Raw genomic sequence first — 16,999 nt, 5'->3', positions numbered from 1 at the left:
TATTCCGATTTTTGTAATAGTATGATACTAATTTTATTTAACTTTTAGCGGTGCGTACCACCTAGACATAGAATTCAAATAGACATAGATAAAAAGCTTTATACAATATCAGATAATTCAGGTTAAAAACATTGCACAATGCATCAGATTGTACGCTAATGGGTGCACGATGTGTATATAGGTGACTGATATTTATACCAAAGTAATTTGAACTCCAACACTGCAACGACTTGACTGAATATGTGACTGCTATGTACGTCACAGATCTTTATCAAAGCAATTAACTAGCAACAATTTCTGCAAGCATGTACTAATGTGGTACGTACATAGAAACTTTGACCGTGACGGAAATATACATTTTCCATTATTTTACATGTTTTCATGAATAAATAGGATTTAATATGAGACAAGTATGTACTCGTACAAAATTGAAACAAAATTGATTGAAATTATTAATAAAAAAACTACGACACCATATGGGCTACACGGTTTGAGAATCTCAATCGCAAACGTTGCAGTTATTATATGTAGGCGTTAGTTGTTTTGTGAAATAAAAGTATTCGTATTGCAACTGCATTTATTTTCGTAACTATTCTAGTTCATTCATCTTCGTGATAAATATACAACATGATGCTCTCATCTGCAGTGAAAAATTATAATACGGCGTACTTAGACATCAATTCTTCAGCAAGTAGGTATTAATCCCATCAAAAAGATAAATGTTAAATGAGAACCAAGTTCAATATTAAGAATATGCGTCGTTGTTGATTACGCCAGCAAAAGAATTGAGATCCATATGTGTGCCAAGTTCTAATTCACTTGGGCTGTAATTAAAATTCAGGTTTTGATTTTACTAGGTTTTACGTCGGTACAGGCCATATTATATTTGTCTATGTTACTTTTCTAAAATTTAGATTGTTGGTATAAAATCTAGCCAATACAAATCCTGAACTTGAACTATCAGGGATATTCATTACTTTTTGTACAGAAATTATTAGTATTCATAATAGTTGGTTTCGAAACAAAAATTTATTTTTGCGATTACAATTTCGATAGGCGCTTAGTGTGTAGGTAAATAAAAACTTTTTTTGAAAAATATTACAAATTGTAAAAAAGTCGCTATTTCTTTATCTTAGGTTTGTGAACACAAAATTGCCCAGCTGGATGTCAAATTTAACTTGCTAGGTCACTTGGAAGTGGGTTAGGTTTTTAATGTTAGGTCAGTCATTCAGTAAGAATAATCCCGTTTTTTAGGTGAGTGTTAAATTCATGAAATTTGGGATTCTTGTCAGCCAGTTAGGTATTAATAAATGAACCAAATTTTATATGCTTATTTTTAATAGATTTTGAGTTACGTAGGGGTCAAAAGTGACTCCAAATGGTTCGTGTAATATAACACACGGCCGCTGCGTCGCTAATTCTTTTATTTTGAACTTGGCTTGACACGCAGCCGCGTCTCTAGATTCAAGCAAAGGTAAAGTTTCTAATTTATGACATATTTTAACAAGTAAACAAACGTAATAATAACTTATGAGTGACAGGTAGATAGTGATATGTTTTTTCCACGGACAGTGTTCTAAATGATTTAATTGCATATGGCGACAGTTTTCAGTGACATTAATTTATGTTCTCTAGTCAGCGTGCTATCCGTGTGTGAAATTTGTGAAGTGTAGTGACGCTCAAAGTTTTATTATTTCATTGAATATTTATGAAATATTTAATTTAAACTAACGCTATAATTATCGCCAGGAATGTAAAGAAGGCCTATCAGTTGAAAAATAGTAATCATTAATTTATTTTTTTCCCATTGTAAGAGCAAAAGTAACCTAATTTTTGGATTAATCCAAAACAAAGTGTCAATATCGTGTGTCTGTAATGTTATTCAAGCTCTGCAAGACTGGCAGCACCTAGATGTTGTTATTATTTGCACGAATGAAATCACCTGCCTTATACCCCGAGTTTATTTTTGCGTCAGTTCATTTGTTCATAGCTAAAATAACTAGCATAAATATATATTTAATAATTTACCCCTAGATATAATGCTTCAATTTAAAAACAAATTACGTGACTTCTGTTTAAATAAGCAATATTGTAGGATTGAAGAATATATTAAAATTTTGACATGAATACATATTTATTATCATAATAATCTTAGATATGCACTGTGTAAATAATGTTTAATATACAATATAATGTGTAAAAAATATTATTTTATAGCAGTAAGTAATTATAATTTATGTCGGATTCGAAAACTTATTAGCATAAGTTATTAGAATAGTAGCTCATAAGTAAATATTTGCATACTTATTCAAGTAGAATATACGCGCCATTTTGTTTATAAGAACTTATTGTATTACTACATTTCGCAAATAAATTGAATTGAATTAAACGAAAAATCAACCGCCAATAACAAAATAAGATGCATGCACGAAGGATTGCGGAACATTCAAATTCGAACAATGTTTTGAAATTAGTTGTTGACATGACCGGTGAAGATTTTAGCGACACTATCTCAGGGCCAAATAGAATCTTGTCAAGTTTTAGTTGTAGTGATTTTAATCTCTCTAAAGTCCAACATATGTATAAGAGTCAATTTTCAAATGAGGGTTTTTTGCTATCCCTGTGCGAACAGTACCTATTAATATGGGTATATTTTCATTCTATATTATGTTATAAACTAATAAAAAAATATACTAATGTTCCTTAAGTATGTATCGTGTGTGATAAAATCGAATTTAAAACCTTAAAAACGGCAAAATCTAATGCTATTTTGCGTGTCTCACGTGCGGATAGGATCGGCAAAAAAATCGTAACTTTGGATGTAGGCAACGTATTATCAAATACTTGATACCTTTATGTAGATAATTATTTAGAGAAATATTCATTGAAACCAGGAAAGTCTTTTTATGGCTATCCGGCGCGGCACTGTTTTTGTTATGACTCGACGATACCTTACTTACATCTGGTTTGTCTAATTGATCTACCATTACAATTTAAATAACGATACAATAGTACATTACTTGGGCATCGATCCAACGGTAGTGGACGCAATGAAGGTATTTTTGAATAAGAACAGTTAATTTTCTTGTACGACGTATTTTGGTACGCCGTACGGTGACTACGAAATGTGTATGAACTCTTTTATTTATTGATAGGTATACAACTAACATAAAAGTATGTTTTCTTTAACAGTGGGAAATATGGTTTAAGAATATTGTGATTAATAAATACGTGAATTGGGTACATAATGTACGAAAGAAGGGCAAACAATTGCAAGCTACGGCTACTTTGACAATACAAATGTCGACATAGTGCCATACAAACATCGGAAAGGTGCCATAAAAATGTCGTCAGGTTCTTACAAATGCCACAAAAATAATAAATAGGTAATGCCAAAACAATTTTGATACTGCCATACATTGGCATAGCGTGAACTAATTTAGTCGTGGGCGAAACTACATCTGCGGGGCTCTTTTCAATCTGTATTCCCAAGGTAATAAAGACGGTTGGCTTTGCGGGGCCCCCCTAAGTTGGAGGCTGTGTGCGAGGGACCCATTCACCCACGGCAAGCTACGCCACTGCTACCATAGAAAGTTGAAAAAATGCGATTTACAATGTCAAAAGCACCTTACAAATTGCTGAATAGTGTCATACTAATATCGATAATCAAACGTCCATATCTAACGATAAAAACTAGAGTGGTGCCTCGTACAGTATATTTTTTGTTGTTAATAACCCTTCCTAAAACGATGATTGTAATCGTATTTTCTAATAATAAAAAACTACTTTACAAATGTCGAAAAAACACCCTCTTAAAAAAACCCATAAGTTTAAAGGTGTAAATGTATTTAACTGGACGTTACTTTTTACTGTTCATGACTACTATCTCCACTACTTTGCAATGAACTTGGAAATGACTGAATGTTCATTAACCTGAAACGTCATTCGAAGAGATTTTAATTCTAATAACCACCTAGCTATTTCAAGTCTTAACCATACCTTACTACCTAAAATAGCTTTTGTAAGCATCATAAACATTATTAAGTACGCTTCTATATATTCTAAACAAAGTACCTAATGATATTCTTAATCAGAAAATTTACCAGTACAAATGTCATACCATTTTTCATTTCGTGAATTCAGACCATCTGATCAAGAATGTCGGTCGGGGAATCACCTCGATTGCCAAAGCACCTATATATAAATGTATAAGGCCTGTTCAACCATACACCGAGTTTCTATAGTGCCCCGCCAGTCCACCTCGCTGCTAGCTCAAATTGTGAGTTCACGTACAGTTGTCCAATTTATTTAGTCTCAAGTTATCAAGATATTGGACAAGTGTGTCTACGGGGATCAGTTGTTGATTAAAGTGTAGGATTTTTTTACATTTTTTTCTGGTTGTTAAAGAAGTTGCAGTAATTATGACGATTCAGTTTTTTCCTTTAAATAATTTAGTGAGTCATTGGATTTAAGATTCAAGATAAATTTAGAAAATGTAATTGCAAATATTTTTTACGGTAATTTTGGCAATGTAAATATTTTATATTCGTCAAAATTTTAGTTTATTCAAACTATAACATTGAATTACCTACAAATATACGTTTATTGAGTAAAGCGTTTAACGATAGTTCGGTTTTGATTATATTCATGGGTTTTGTGTTTTATTGTCTGTAGAAATTTTATGTAAACAAATCAAATAGATAATCTAGTTTTGAACATATTGGTTTACTGAGATTTTGCGAAATATCAGTAGCTTTTTTAAATATAATAAGCTACATTACTCATTGATTAATGATTTTATGAATGCCGTTGCAGTCCGAAGTTGTTAAGTGCCTACCTGCTTTGAATTAAAGTATTATCTGAAAAAACTTAGCACCCGCGTTAGATTGATTGGTAAATGCAGTAGCTTTAAAAATGCAGATAAAGATGCTTCATGTTAGTAATACCCATTATCAATTAAAATTATACTTTATGTGGTAGATGACAACCGTGTTTATGTTTTTACTTATTTCTATGCGTATTTGTAATCGCACTCGTAATAACTTATCTCCTCACGCGTACGCGTCCGATAAAACTCGATATCTACAGATTATAAGATAAAATTATCACACGGAAATTAAATAGTTCCCAGCTATTTTTCAAAGGTTTCGCTTGGTTTCTCATCGTTGATTCATGTATAATTTGGTTGCAGATATGTCAGATGCGTACGACAGTGATTGTGAAGAATCGCATCCGGTGAAAACCGTAAATAAGATAAATAGAATGAGAATATTGATTGCGCTTTTATTGATCGGATTGGTGGGGGTGGCTGTGGCCGTCCCAACTGTAATGTTAACTCGTAAGTAAAATTTTGTACCCGTACCTAGTCAGAGTTACTGATTCATAATTTAAAGTCAATTTGCATAAATATCGATATATCATACAAACTAATACAAAGTGCAAATAAATGAAATGATTGGATGTATAAAAAAATATAATTAGTTAAAAATAAATTTTCATTTAAAAAAAATAAGCAGTTTTATAGATAAATTATACGATAAGAGGTAAGCGGCATTTATCTATTAAGAGTCATAAAAGAAAAGGAGAATATTAAATTTTGGCGCCTTTTGAGAAACTTTATTTTTTTATATTTACGGTTTCCATTTAATACATACTTACTGACCAGCAATATTCTTAGTATTCAGTGAACATTTCAGTTGAATGTAGACAAAATAATCAGATAGATGTTATTGTCTGTCTGCTTATTAAAAGTAGTGCATATAATCAGGCGTAACTAGTCAATTAATCATAAAATAAATATATTTTGTATGTATCCGAACACACACACAAAACGTTTTGTGTACACACAAAACGCATCGCATGCGCGTTGTCAATGATAACGGCCATTATTGAAATAATTACCTAGTATGGAAGGTAGAGATAATGAATAGAATCTCCAATAAGTGGCGCTACAATACCTAGAATACTTGAATTTTTTTTTAAATCATACACAGCGCATTTCTCTCCGTCAATAACGCCTACGTTCTCTGGATACGATACTCTGGAGAGATCTAGAACTATTATGTATTTATAGCTGACAGCTGGACACTTGCAACAGTTCTGCCTATGGAGATAGTATTCCTTACCTCTACCTTCCATATTACCTAAGTTACTCATTAACAATTGGCATGATCGTTATCAATAACAACGTAAACGTTGATCAGTTGCCCCTAGTTACATATAAACAGTACACCGAGCGTTTTCACATGGTTTTTTCACTGTGATAAATCAAAAACGTAAACAAACTTTACAGGGGTTACAATAATATACTATTGTATTGTGACACAAGTGTAGTACGTTGAACACCACACACGATATTATGCGCACGAGCTGAAAGCGAGCGCGCAATAAGAAGAGTGTAATGACCAATGCACACGCGTTTCATATACGTTTTTCAACACACTTGCGAGGAAAACATTTTTTTTTAATAATTATAAAGTTTTTATTGCTAAAAAAGTTAGTATTTCTCATTGTTTTGCGTTGTACCTATCTCATACTGCCTGCCAGCCCCTCGACCCAGCCGCTGGCGGCCCGGCCGGCCCTCGCTGCCAGCCGCCGGGCGGGCCGCGCCCCCGAGTCTATGTTGTAAAATCTACTCGATCAATATAAGATGGCTCCGTCTCCATACATATTATTAGCAATTACTTACAATCTTAACTCGATCGGATTATCATACATTACCGCACGAGTGCGATAATATACAAAAAAAGCACGCGTGTGTAATATCTAGGGTTATGAGCCTAAAAGCGGTTCAATAAGCTCCACGTTACGAGCAAGTGTGTTGAAATTGTTCAAAAAGGCCTTTAACCGGCTGCAAAAAAGGTACTTGAGCAAATTAAATAATTAAATGCCACAAAAGGCTACTTAATAAAGTTCCACCAGTTTTAACAAATGTTTTTCGTTAGTATACATAGGTACTGTATATTTTAATCAGCACTCGTAATAAGGTTCGATAAAGCACTTAGACCGGTTCAACATAGTTTTTTGTGATTGTGTCATCGTCCGATATTTTGTAGCCCTATACGAATAAGAAGTGTGGGTCACACGGAATGTAGAAATAAAAGAAATCCCCTAATTTTCGGATGACTTGAATTAAATATATTGTCAAGGCCATTAATCAGCCAACCTTTACGCCTAAAATACATAATAATAAAGGAAGTTGGAGAGAGACGGACAACACGTCTTGTCCTTTATAAAAAAACTTGTTAAACTTGTTTGCTCAGTTGAGACTCTTATCTCGTAGTGTTAAGACGTGTTTATTTATTTATGTATGTAAATATTTAAATTTTATCTGGACACTTGCGCTGTCATTATTGATAGTAACATGGTTGTAATATCTCAGGCAGGTCAGTAAATATTCCTTTTTTTATTTAACTGAGAATCTTTATTAACTCAATAGTACATTGTGCAACGAGGGGTAAGTGAAGGCCTCTCCAGCCTGCAGCTGTCGTGCATCTAAAGACCTCGTTTACAGTTTACAAAAACGGAACTCTTATAGATTCGTCATGTCCGTCTGTCTGTCCGATTATGTCACCGCCACTTTTTTCCGAAACTATAAGAGCTATACTGTTCAAACTTGGTAAGTAGATGTATTCTATGAACCGCATTAGGATGTTGACACAAAAATAGAAAAAAATACAATAAATTTTGGGGGTTCCCCATACTTAGAACTGAAACTCAAAAAATCTTTTTTCATCAAACCCATACGTGTGGGGTATCTATGGATAGGTCTTCAAAAATGATATTTAGGTTCCTAATATCATTTTTTTTTAAACTTAATAGTTTGCGCGAGAGACACATCCAAAGTGAAAAAATGTGTCCCCCCCCCCCTGTAACTTCTAAAAAAAACAGAATGAAAAATCTAAAAAAAATATATGATATACATTACCATGCAAACTTTCACCGAAAATTGGTTTGAACGAGATCCAGTAAGTAGTTTTTTTTTAATACGTCATAAATGGTACGGAACCCTTCATGGGCGAGTCCGACTCGCACTTGGCCGCTTTTTACCTACTTGATTCGTATGAATTAGTGACACAATAAAAAAAAAACTATAACTTTTTTTTCACAATTCGTAACTACTTGTGTGCTTTTACGTGTCGGTACCCTAATGGTCCCCACTGCATACATACAGCCAGATAGGTTTGTAAAACCTCTACTTTTGTTGTAGACTCCTATCTCTAGCTAGAGTCTGCGGAAAGAGAAGAGCCGTGAGATGTATTTGGTTTCCTTATATTACACGACTCTTCTCTTCCACACAGACAAATTTATTACTTTCATTATTTAAATAATATTGATTTCTTTTTTCAAAAGAGGTGATTCATTTGTTATCTTTCATTACGCGAAATTATTTCTTACTTTAAAATACTACTTTCCTTATATGAGTGAGCAATGCTAAACTGCATACTCTTAAAGGATAAACACAGTAGGTAGTGACATACTTAATTTGAAACTTTGAGTAAATTTTATATTCGCTTAACACACAATTAAATAGACAAATGAAACGCAAAATAGCTTTTAATTAATTACAGGAAAATCGTCTAGTTCCAATCCAGCAGAAAACGAGATTGTCACCTACGACTTTCCCTACGTGAGTCGTTCAGAATGGGGGGCCAGGGCGGCAGTAGAAACGCTGCAACTACGCACGCCGGTTCCATATGTGGTTATCCACCATTCATATAGCCCGGAAGCTTGCTACAATAGAGATGACTGTATAAAGGCTATGAAGAGTATGCAGAATTTTCATATAGATGATCGGCATTGGTGGGATATTGGATATCAGTAAGTAAATTACTGTTATAATTGCCTATATTTTGAGAAAAACACAGTAGTAGGTGTTCCGATTCCGGTCTGGCTTAGTGGGTATAATATTGATTATAATAGTGACCCTGCCTATGAAGCCGATGGTCCTTGGTTCGAATCCCGGTAAAAGCATGTATTTGTGTGATGAGCACAGGTATTTGTTCATGATTCATAGATGTTTTCTATGTATTTAAATATTTGTAAATTATATATATCGTTGTCTGAGTACCCACAACACAAGCCTTCTTGAGCTTACCGTGGGACTTAGTCAATTTGTGTAGGAATGTCCCTATATTAAATGATATTTATTTATACATATCTGTAAAGTAACATGTAGGTATGCGCACGTGTGCATGTTTTTGGAAATATGCATTTTTTTATACTATGTCGGTGGCAAACACGCATACGGCCCGCCTGAGGGCAAGCAGTCTCCGAGCATTTTATGAGTAGGTATAGATATTCTTGTTACTGCTTGATATGCATCCCATTGCATCGGCCGTGTAATGTTATGCATTACACGGCCGATGACTGACATGTGCACAACGCTATTGTCGGGCGGTAAAATGTAATTATACCTATCTCTTTATTGTAAGGGTTTAAGAGGGAAGTATACCTACCACGTGATAGTCCATACAAGAAGAGAAAACGTTTTTCCACTTCTAAATATTTTCCATGTATTTAAACCGTTAAAAAAAAGGAGGAGCAGGCTATTAATTCGACCTTATTGTTTTTGTACATGTGTGAACTGATTCCGAAAATTCATGTTTTGGTACACAAGTTTAAAGTTCCATTCCAAATTGGTGCCATTTTTGTCAAATCCAGTTCTGATGATGGGATCCATAAGGAATTGAGGAAAGTTCTCAAATCTTTTTTTTTTTATGGGCACGCATAGTTATATTATTTTTGTATATTTATAATTTATTTGCATTTAAAAAGTGCAATTTGGTGAAGTGGAACTGCTGATGAAGACCAGAACGGATCTCTTCTACGACGCGTATTTCACATTTGGTTATTTGTCTTCTTCGTTAAACTTGCTAAGCAAATATGGTTTTAAGAAAATATTTTTGTTAAGGTCTAGTTGACTTGAGGGAACTCCTCAAATCTCGATGGATTCAAATGCCAGACCTTAAAACTTGAAGAATGAAGGAGGAATTTATTTTTTTAAAGGTTCGTCTTATTGTTACTTCTTTTAGTTTTGGAGTGGGCAGCGACGGAGTGGCGTATGAAGGCAGAGGATGGTCCATTCTTGGAGCCCACGCGCTGCATTTCAACAACATCAGCATTGGCATCTGCGTCATCGGCGATTGGACAAGTAAGTAAATTACACCAAGTGTCTTTACGTAAATCTGCAGACATAGCATTGGCGGATAGAAAGGGGTGGCTGACGGGCTCAAGCCTCCCCAAAAGCATCTACTCGAAAGTCCCTCCATAAAAAAAATTAGGTTCTTACTTAAACCTACCCATAGGCGCATGGCACACTGAGTCCGATTCGCATGTCGCTCCGACAACACCACAACAACGCGATTGGTTGATGAGTTCGCGTCACGCGCGCGATTTAGACCAATAGTGGGACCGGATTTTTGCCCTATAAGTTTCGATAATTCTAAAGAGTGAAAAGTGATGTTTATCTGGTATGGGACATATTTTTAAGCATATTTGTAATATATGAAGAAAATTTAGAACGAGCGTTAGATATAAATAAGGTATTTATGTATTTTTATTGATGAATTTTGAATATTGAATTAAAGTACAAAACTTAAGCATCGTCTTTTATAATATGTATGAGGCTTTATGCTATCAAATTTTTAGAAAAAAAATCAACGTGCTACTTTGTCAAACTCAAATTAGCTTATTATTTTGTCAATATTGAATTAAAGTTTGAAAAATCCACAATATCATATCTAAATTCTTAAGTTAATAGGCAAGGCAAAAAATTAGAAGAATAGGATATGTGCTTTACAATTAATATGCGTTTTTTGTCCTGTAAGATCTAATATTGAATTAAAGTCCGTAGAGATAAGTCTATTACTATAAAATAATATATACAGCCATTTTATGGAAAGGTAGAAATATCTGTGTGTAGCTTGCATTGTAATAGTAAAATCAACTTAAAAAGGCGCGAAATTCATAACCACGCCGCGCTGGTCCGTCAACATGTCGGCTCGGCGCGCGGGAGCCTATCGTAGCCGACCTAGTGAGCGATAGATACCTCGCCCCGCCCGCGCCGCCCGCTCAGCTTCGCAAGCGCTGTTTGTCTTTTCTTTCAAATCATTCATTTGTTTGTTTATCGTGCACATAAATTAGATGCGGACATTACATGAATTTAATTATAGAATAAAAGTTATTATGACTTCAAAATGAGTGAAAAATGTTTCATATGTGTACTGTACTGTACTGACTTAGTAACAGAGAAAAAACGAGGAATTGAGCAGTTAATAACTGCGAGCAAAAAAATCTTTCTTGGTGATGGGAAAGTTAAATATTTCTACGGGAAGGAGGAACTACGTTTCCATAAAAAGTGTAGATTATACATTGAGTCGAAGGCTATACCGGCGTACAAAAGACTAATGGAGGTGGCATCAGAGGGCTTACCGCGAACCACGTTCGACGTGTTGCCTCCCTGTCATACTTACGTACGAATTTACAAGTGCGACAGAGAGGTAACACGTCGAACGTGGTTCGCGATAGGCCCTCAAATGTACAAGCCAAGTGACGATGATGAAAATTACATTTTCAAAACTTTTGTCTTTTGTTACCATTGTGTTAGCCGCCTGTACTTACTTTCAACATATATTAGTAGTTTATGTTACTGCTACATAATAAAAGGCATTAAAATACACGAGTGTGGGCTTAGGAAACGAACGAAGTGAGTTTCTTAAAAAGATCACACGAGTGTTTTAATGCCTAATTATCTTATACCTTTAAACGAGCAATTCTTGTATATATATATTTCCGAGATCTCGGAAACGGCTCTAACGATTTTGCTGAAATTTGGTATATGGGGGTTTTTGGGGGTAAACAATCGATCTAGATTAGTCTTATGTTTGGGAAAACGCGTGTTTTCGAGTTTTCATGCGTTTTTCTTTCGACGCAGAATATGGTCGCTAATTTCGTGTTGCCGGCCACTGTCCGTCTGGTCCAGTGGTTTAAGACGCGGACTGCTAAACGAGTGTTACGGGTTCGAATCTCGCCTGGTGACTAACTTTTGTTTTTTTTTATATGTTCAATTTTATATATAATTTTTTAATTTTTATTGTTTTAGACAAGTTTAATTTAGTAAAAGAATGTAGTTAAGATTATCACCTATACACCACCATATTACAATAAATAGTTAGTTATAACCGAGCAAAGCTCGGTCGCCCAGGTACTGTATAGTTATTGCAGGTAGTTCGCAATCACATTTTTAGCACAGGCATTATAAGAGAGGTATGGGCATTGTAAATGTCATCTGGCTCTGTGTGGTAGGGCACAGCACAGCGGATGTCATACCAGATCTAGAGCAGAACCCAACTGGGGAAGTACCTCCACCTTACAGAAAATCGCAGCCAAATAACACTAGACCCTACTATCATAGTGTTGTGTTCCTGCCGGTGAGTAAGGTTGCCAGAGCTCAACGAGGGGTGGGAGGGTGTTAGGGTCGGCAACGCGCATGTAACTCCTCTGGAGTTGCAGGCGTACATAGGCTACGGATACTGCTTACCATCAGGCAGGCCGTATGCTTGTTTGCCACCGACGTAGTATAAAAAAAAATAAAAAAAACACAATTAAAATATTTCATACGACATGTGCTAATTATTTGTCTCAGTGTAAACAAAAATATATCATAATTATGATATCAATTTTCAAATTCAAAATGGCGGACATGTTTTATAACTTATTTTAAGAAATTATGAGTAGTTTAAGAATTTAAAAAGCAAGAAATTGTTTCTTGCTTCTGTTTGTATATGTATCATGTAGTATTTGATGTTTTCATTATTTTTGAAAGTCCTCAGGGTGCCGATTACGAAAATGACATCCATTATGGAACCCAAGATGGCGGACATTCATTTTTCTTAAAAATCGGTATGGGTGTCATCTCCGAGGTTCTTCGAGGTGCAGATTTCAAAAATAGAGACCATTTTAGAATTAAAGGTGGTTGATATCACGGCTACACACATCGACACCCATTTCAAAAAGTAGCGTCCGCCATAATTATTTTCAAAATAGATGCCATTTTTGAAATCCACACCCCTAAAAACCCAGAAAACAACACCCATGACGACTTTTTCAAAAAAGTGACGTCCGCCATCTTTATTTCCAAAATGGACGTCATTTGTAAAATTAGTACACATAGATCCTACAACATGAAAACTAAAAACATTTCCATCCTCTTTTGGGCAGTTGTGTAAGTCTGTGATAACCCTAGGTAGGTACGGAGACCTTGAGCGGTGTCGGCATTTACGCAAACATCAAAGGCGTCGGCCCACTGTTACTTTTTACACTGTGCTTTTAGTGTGTAAACGAAAACGTCACATGATATATCAAAAGAAAAGTTATTTTATCTTATACCTTTAAACGAGCAATTCTTGTGTATATATATATATATATTTCTGTGATCTCGGAAACGGCTCTAACGATTTCGCTGAAATTTGGTATATAGGGGTTTTTGGGGGTATACAATCTATCTAAATTAGTCTTAGGTTTGGGAAAATGCGTGTTTTCGAGTTTTCATGCGTTTTTCTTTCGACGCAGAATATGGTCACTAATTTCGTGTTACCGGCCACTGTCCGTCTGGTCCAGCGGGTTAAGACGCGGACTGCTAAACGAGTGTTACGGGTTCGAATCTCACCCGGTGACTAACTTTAGTTTTTTTTATATGTTCAAGTTTATATATAATTTTTTAATTTTTATTGTTTTACACAAGTTTAATTTAGTAAAAAAAATGACCTATGTAATAAGAGAAATCGACAATAGATGGCATTACTCTGTGACAAGTGCTGTAAGGTTAAAATCGATTGTAAATAATAATAATTGTCAGTTCACATTTTACTTTTTAAGTTTATGTACATTATCACCACCATATTACAATAAAGAGTTATAACCGAGCAAAGCTCGGTCGCCCAGGTACTATATTACTAACTGTACTAGGTTGCCTTTTTAACAAGTTGGTCCAGTCCATGGTTGCCTACATTTTATATAAAAATCGGTTAATCTAGGCGACCATTAACTGGACCAACCTTTTTAATACGGCAACTTTCAAATAAGCTTTCATTTGATACGAGGGCTGATCCGAAAGTTGTTAGTTGCTTAGGCTGTACTTATGCAAAAAAAAAAATATTTATACTATTGTGAGGGATATTTCAATGCTACTTATGACCAGCATTTTTATTTTTATTTAATGCAAATAGTTTTTTTATTATTATTTTCAACTGAAAGCTGTTTTGTATGGAGTTACGAATTGCTTAGAAAAAACGGCAATTTTTGGCACAATTAAATGAATTTCGTATTGAAATCTTTGAAAATTGAACTTAAATTTACCCAGGACTGATTATTATCTTCCTTCTGATATTTTCAATGTATAAATAAATAATTAATCTTATGTGCATATATATATTTTTTTAAATATCAGAAATTTTTACTTTTAATGAAAGGACTCATCGTTGACACGTATTAAATCATAATAATATTTACTCAATCAAAACAATTTATACGTAAAAGAACGGCCGAGATTCGTCATTAGTAGCACCTAAAAAACTTTTGTTTTTTTTTTACAAAAACTGTCTACAAAATGACAGCGCATATGGAGTCTCAATTACTGATTTTCATGACTGATGGTTAGGCTTCGACGCCTCGAAGTAGAAATAAAATAAAAACAAAAATAAGCGTTTTCTATAAATGTATTTACACCACTTTAATAAGTACTGAAAAATCCCTCACAATAGTATAAATAAATTTTTTATCGCATGAGTAGAGCCGAAGCAACTAACAACTTTCGGATCAGCCCTCGTATATCATACGATGAAATAACAAACAAAAAAACTATCCGTACGCAATCTTACAAGGCAACCTACTTGAAATGTATCACTGTGAATTTTGTCTTACATTTATTTCTTATCAGAAATAAATAACATGAGGGTGCACATACCTTATAACGTATCTCTATATAACTATCGGTTATCAATATTAGCATTAGCGGTTAACAACAACATTCCCCTTAAAACAAATAACTATCGCGAGGAAAATACCAAGTCCAAACATCTGAAAAAAATCGGGAAAGAAAAGCTGCAACTGGCTTTTAAAATGGTACAAGGAAGGGTGGTCATCTGTATGAGAATGTGTTTTTTTTTGTCTCTATTTGACCCAATGGTTGACTGGTAGAGAATGCCTTTTGGCATTAAGTCCGCCATTTGTGTTTTTTTTTGTTTGTGCAATAAAGTTTAAATAAATAAATAATATTCATGTAACGCGATAACGAATTCTACGTGAACGAAATCGCGGGCAATACCTATTATAGTAACAACAGAATAACAATTTTCTATTGCTATTAATTTAAAACACGCTTTAGGAATTTTTTTGATGGACCGTAGACGCAGACAAGGACACCCCGCTCCCCACTACCGTTGTTCGCTGCCTCCTGCTATAGCGCTCGGCGCGCGCAAACTTGCCGCACGTTTGAAACGTAACGTATTTATATAAGCAAGGAATGCATACATATCAGTAATGAGTGTTGCCGTGATTTTATATTTCTAAATTTTTGTTTAGTAACTGAGATCATTGTTGATGATCGATTATTATTAACTCTACAAACTTTAATTCAATATAAGCTATACTGCTTAACCTGAAATCAATATCTAGACAAGCACATTGTCTACATGTCTAACTTTTTACTAGAATACTAAGTTGATCCATAATATCGTAATTTTGCAATATCAGCAACTCTAATTCTATATTTACAAAATAACTCGTGTTTTTACGTTTACCATAAAGCAGCTGTTCCAGATTTCTAAAAACTGAAAATTGTACATAAATTGAAGTGTTATTCGATATGCTAAAGTTTTCTGTAACTTTAATTCTATATTTACTTAGTTATTAGCAAAAATTAAAATATTTAAATATAACCGAAAGCTCAACCTTAAAATTTCTAACTTTTTACCAAAGTATTATTTAACATACTCCCAATGACATATCAAAAAAGAAAAAACTTTAATATTATCGAAACCCATTTTTGTTCAACCGCTGGTCTAATTGGTCGCAACTAGTTACCCCAGACTGCACGATTGGCTCGAATTCGTGAGTGGCACCACTGAACTTGTATCATTCTTAGTGCCCGCAAGGCCGGTTCTTAGATATATGTCAGTGCATTGTGTCTTTTATGCACGGTGGTAACTACCAAATTTCTCATTAGCAAGAAGGATAAAACCCGTTATACATCAGTATTATAACATGTAATTATAACATCACCTTATTATTTACTTTCAGACTCCACCCCACCAGCAGAGCAGATAAAAACCGTGAAATCATTAATAACAGCTGGCGTTGAGCTGGGCTACATCCAACCTAACTACAAGCTGGTTGGACATCGACAAGTGAGAGAGACCGCGTGCCCGGGGCAAACCTTCTTTGAAGCAATTAAGAGCTGGGACCACTGGTCGGCCTTCCCTGCATCGAATGAGGACCTTGTCAATGTGCCTGAGCTTAGCGAGGATTTTAGAAAGGAATATAATAAAACGCTTAAGTCAATTTGAGGCAAACTTTAGTGATAGGTATTGTCCCACCATATGTATATTGGTAGCCGTAACAGCCATCGAAAAACCAGTTTCAATTGTAAAATACGGTAAATAATTACGTCCAAAAGAGAGGTATGGGCAATGTGAATGTCATCTCGCCTTGTGTGGTAGGGCACAGCACAGCAGATGTCATTCCAGATCTAGAGCAGAGCCCAACTGGGGAAGTACCTCCACCTTACAGAAAACCGCAGCCAAATAACACTTGACCCTACTCATAGTGTTGTGTTCCTGCCGGTGAGTAAGGTTGCCAGAGCTCAACGAGGGGGGTGGGGTTAGGGTCGGCAACGCGCATGTAACTCCTCTGGAGTTGCAGGTGTACATAGGCTACGGAGACTGCTTACCATCAGGCAGGCCGTATGCTTGTTTGCCACCGACGTAGTATAAAAAAAAAT

General features: G+C 35.0%; 1 protein-coding gene across 4 annotated transcripts; it reads left to right on the top strand.

Annotated features, from left to right (window-relative positions):
* The first annotated feature begins 541 nt into the window (after positions 1-541).
* On the top strand, positions 542-16,658 carry LOC133528821 (peptidoglycan-recognition protein LB-like). Of its 4 annotated transcripts, none has more exons than XM_061866289.1 (5): positions 542-691; positions 5,192-5,338; positions 8,571-8,820; positions 10,035-10,153; positions 16,300-16,658. In XM_061866289.1, exons 1-5 carry the CDS (start codon positions 628-630, stop codon positions 16,563-16,565), a joined length of 846 nt encoding a protein of 281 aa, XP_061722273.1. In that variant the 5' UTR covers positions 542-627; the 3' UTR covers positions 16,566-16,658. The 4 variants fall into 4 exon arrangements, with proteins under 4 accessions (XP_061722273.1, XP_061722274.1, XP_061722275.1 ...); XM_061866290.1 differs by lacking the exon at positions 542-691 and adding an exon at positions 3,864-4,279; XM_061866291.1 differs by lacking the exon at positions 542-691 and adding an exon at positions 3,864-4,371.
* Positions 16,659-16,999: the final 341 nt, after the last annotated feature.

The sequence above is a fragment of the Cydia pomonella genome, chromosome 20 (genome assembly GCF_033807575.1).
Source record: "Cydia pomonella isolate Wapato2018A chromosome 20, ilCydPomo1, whole genome shotgun sequence".
In the NCBI taxonomy this organism is placed as follows: domain Eukaryota; kingdom Metazoa; phylum Arthropoda; class Insecta; order Lepidoptera; family Tortricidae; genus Cydia; species Cydia pomonella.
Note: the sequence above shows the minus strand (reverse complement) of the source record. Positions and strands in the feature narration are given on the sequence as shown.

Excerpts from the sequence above, each read along its gene's own strand:
- LOC133528821 (XM_061866289.1), top strand. The coding sequence starts at position 628 with ATGATGCTCTCATCTGCAGTGAAAAATTATAATACGGCGTACTTAGAC. Across the intron at positions 692-5,191 it reads AGACATCAATTCTTCAGCAA|ATATGTCAGATGCGTACGAC; the intron begins GTAGGTATTAAT and ends ATTTGGTTGCAG. Across the intron at positions 8,821-10,034 it reads TGGTGGGATATTGGATATCA|TTTTGGAGTGGGCAGCGACG; the intron begins GTAAGTAAATTA and ends TACTTCTTTTAG.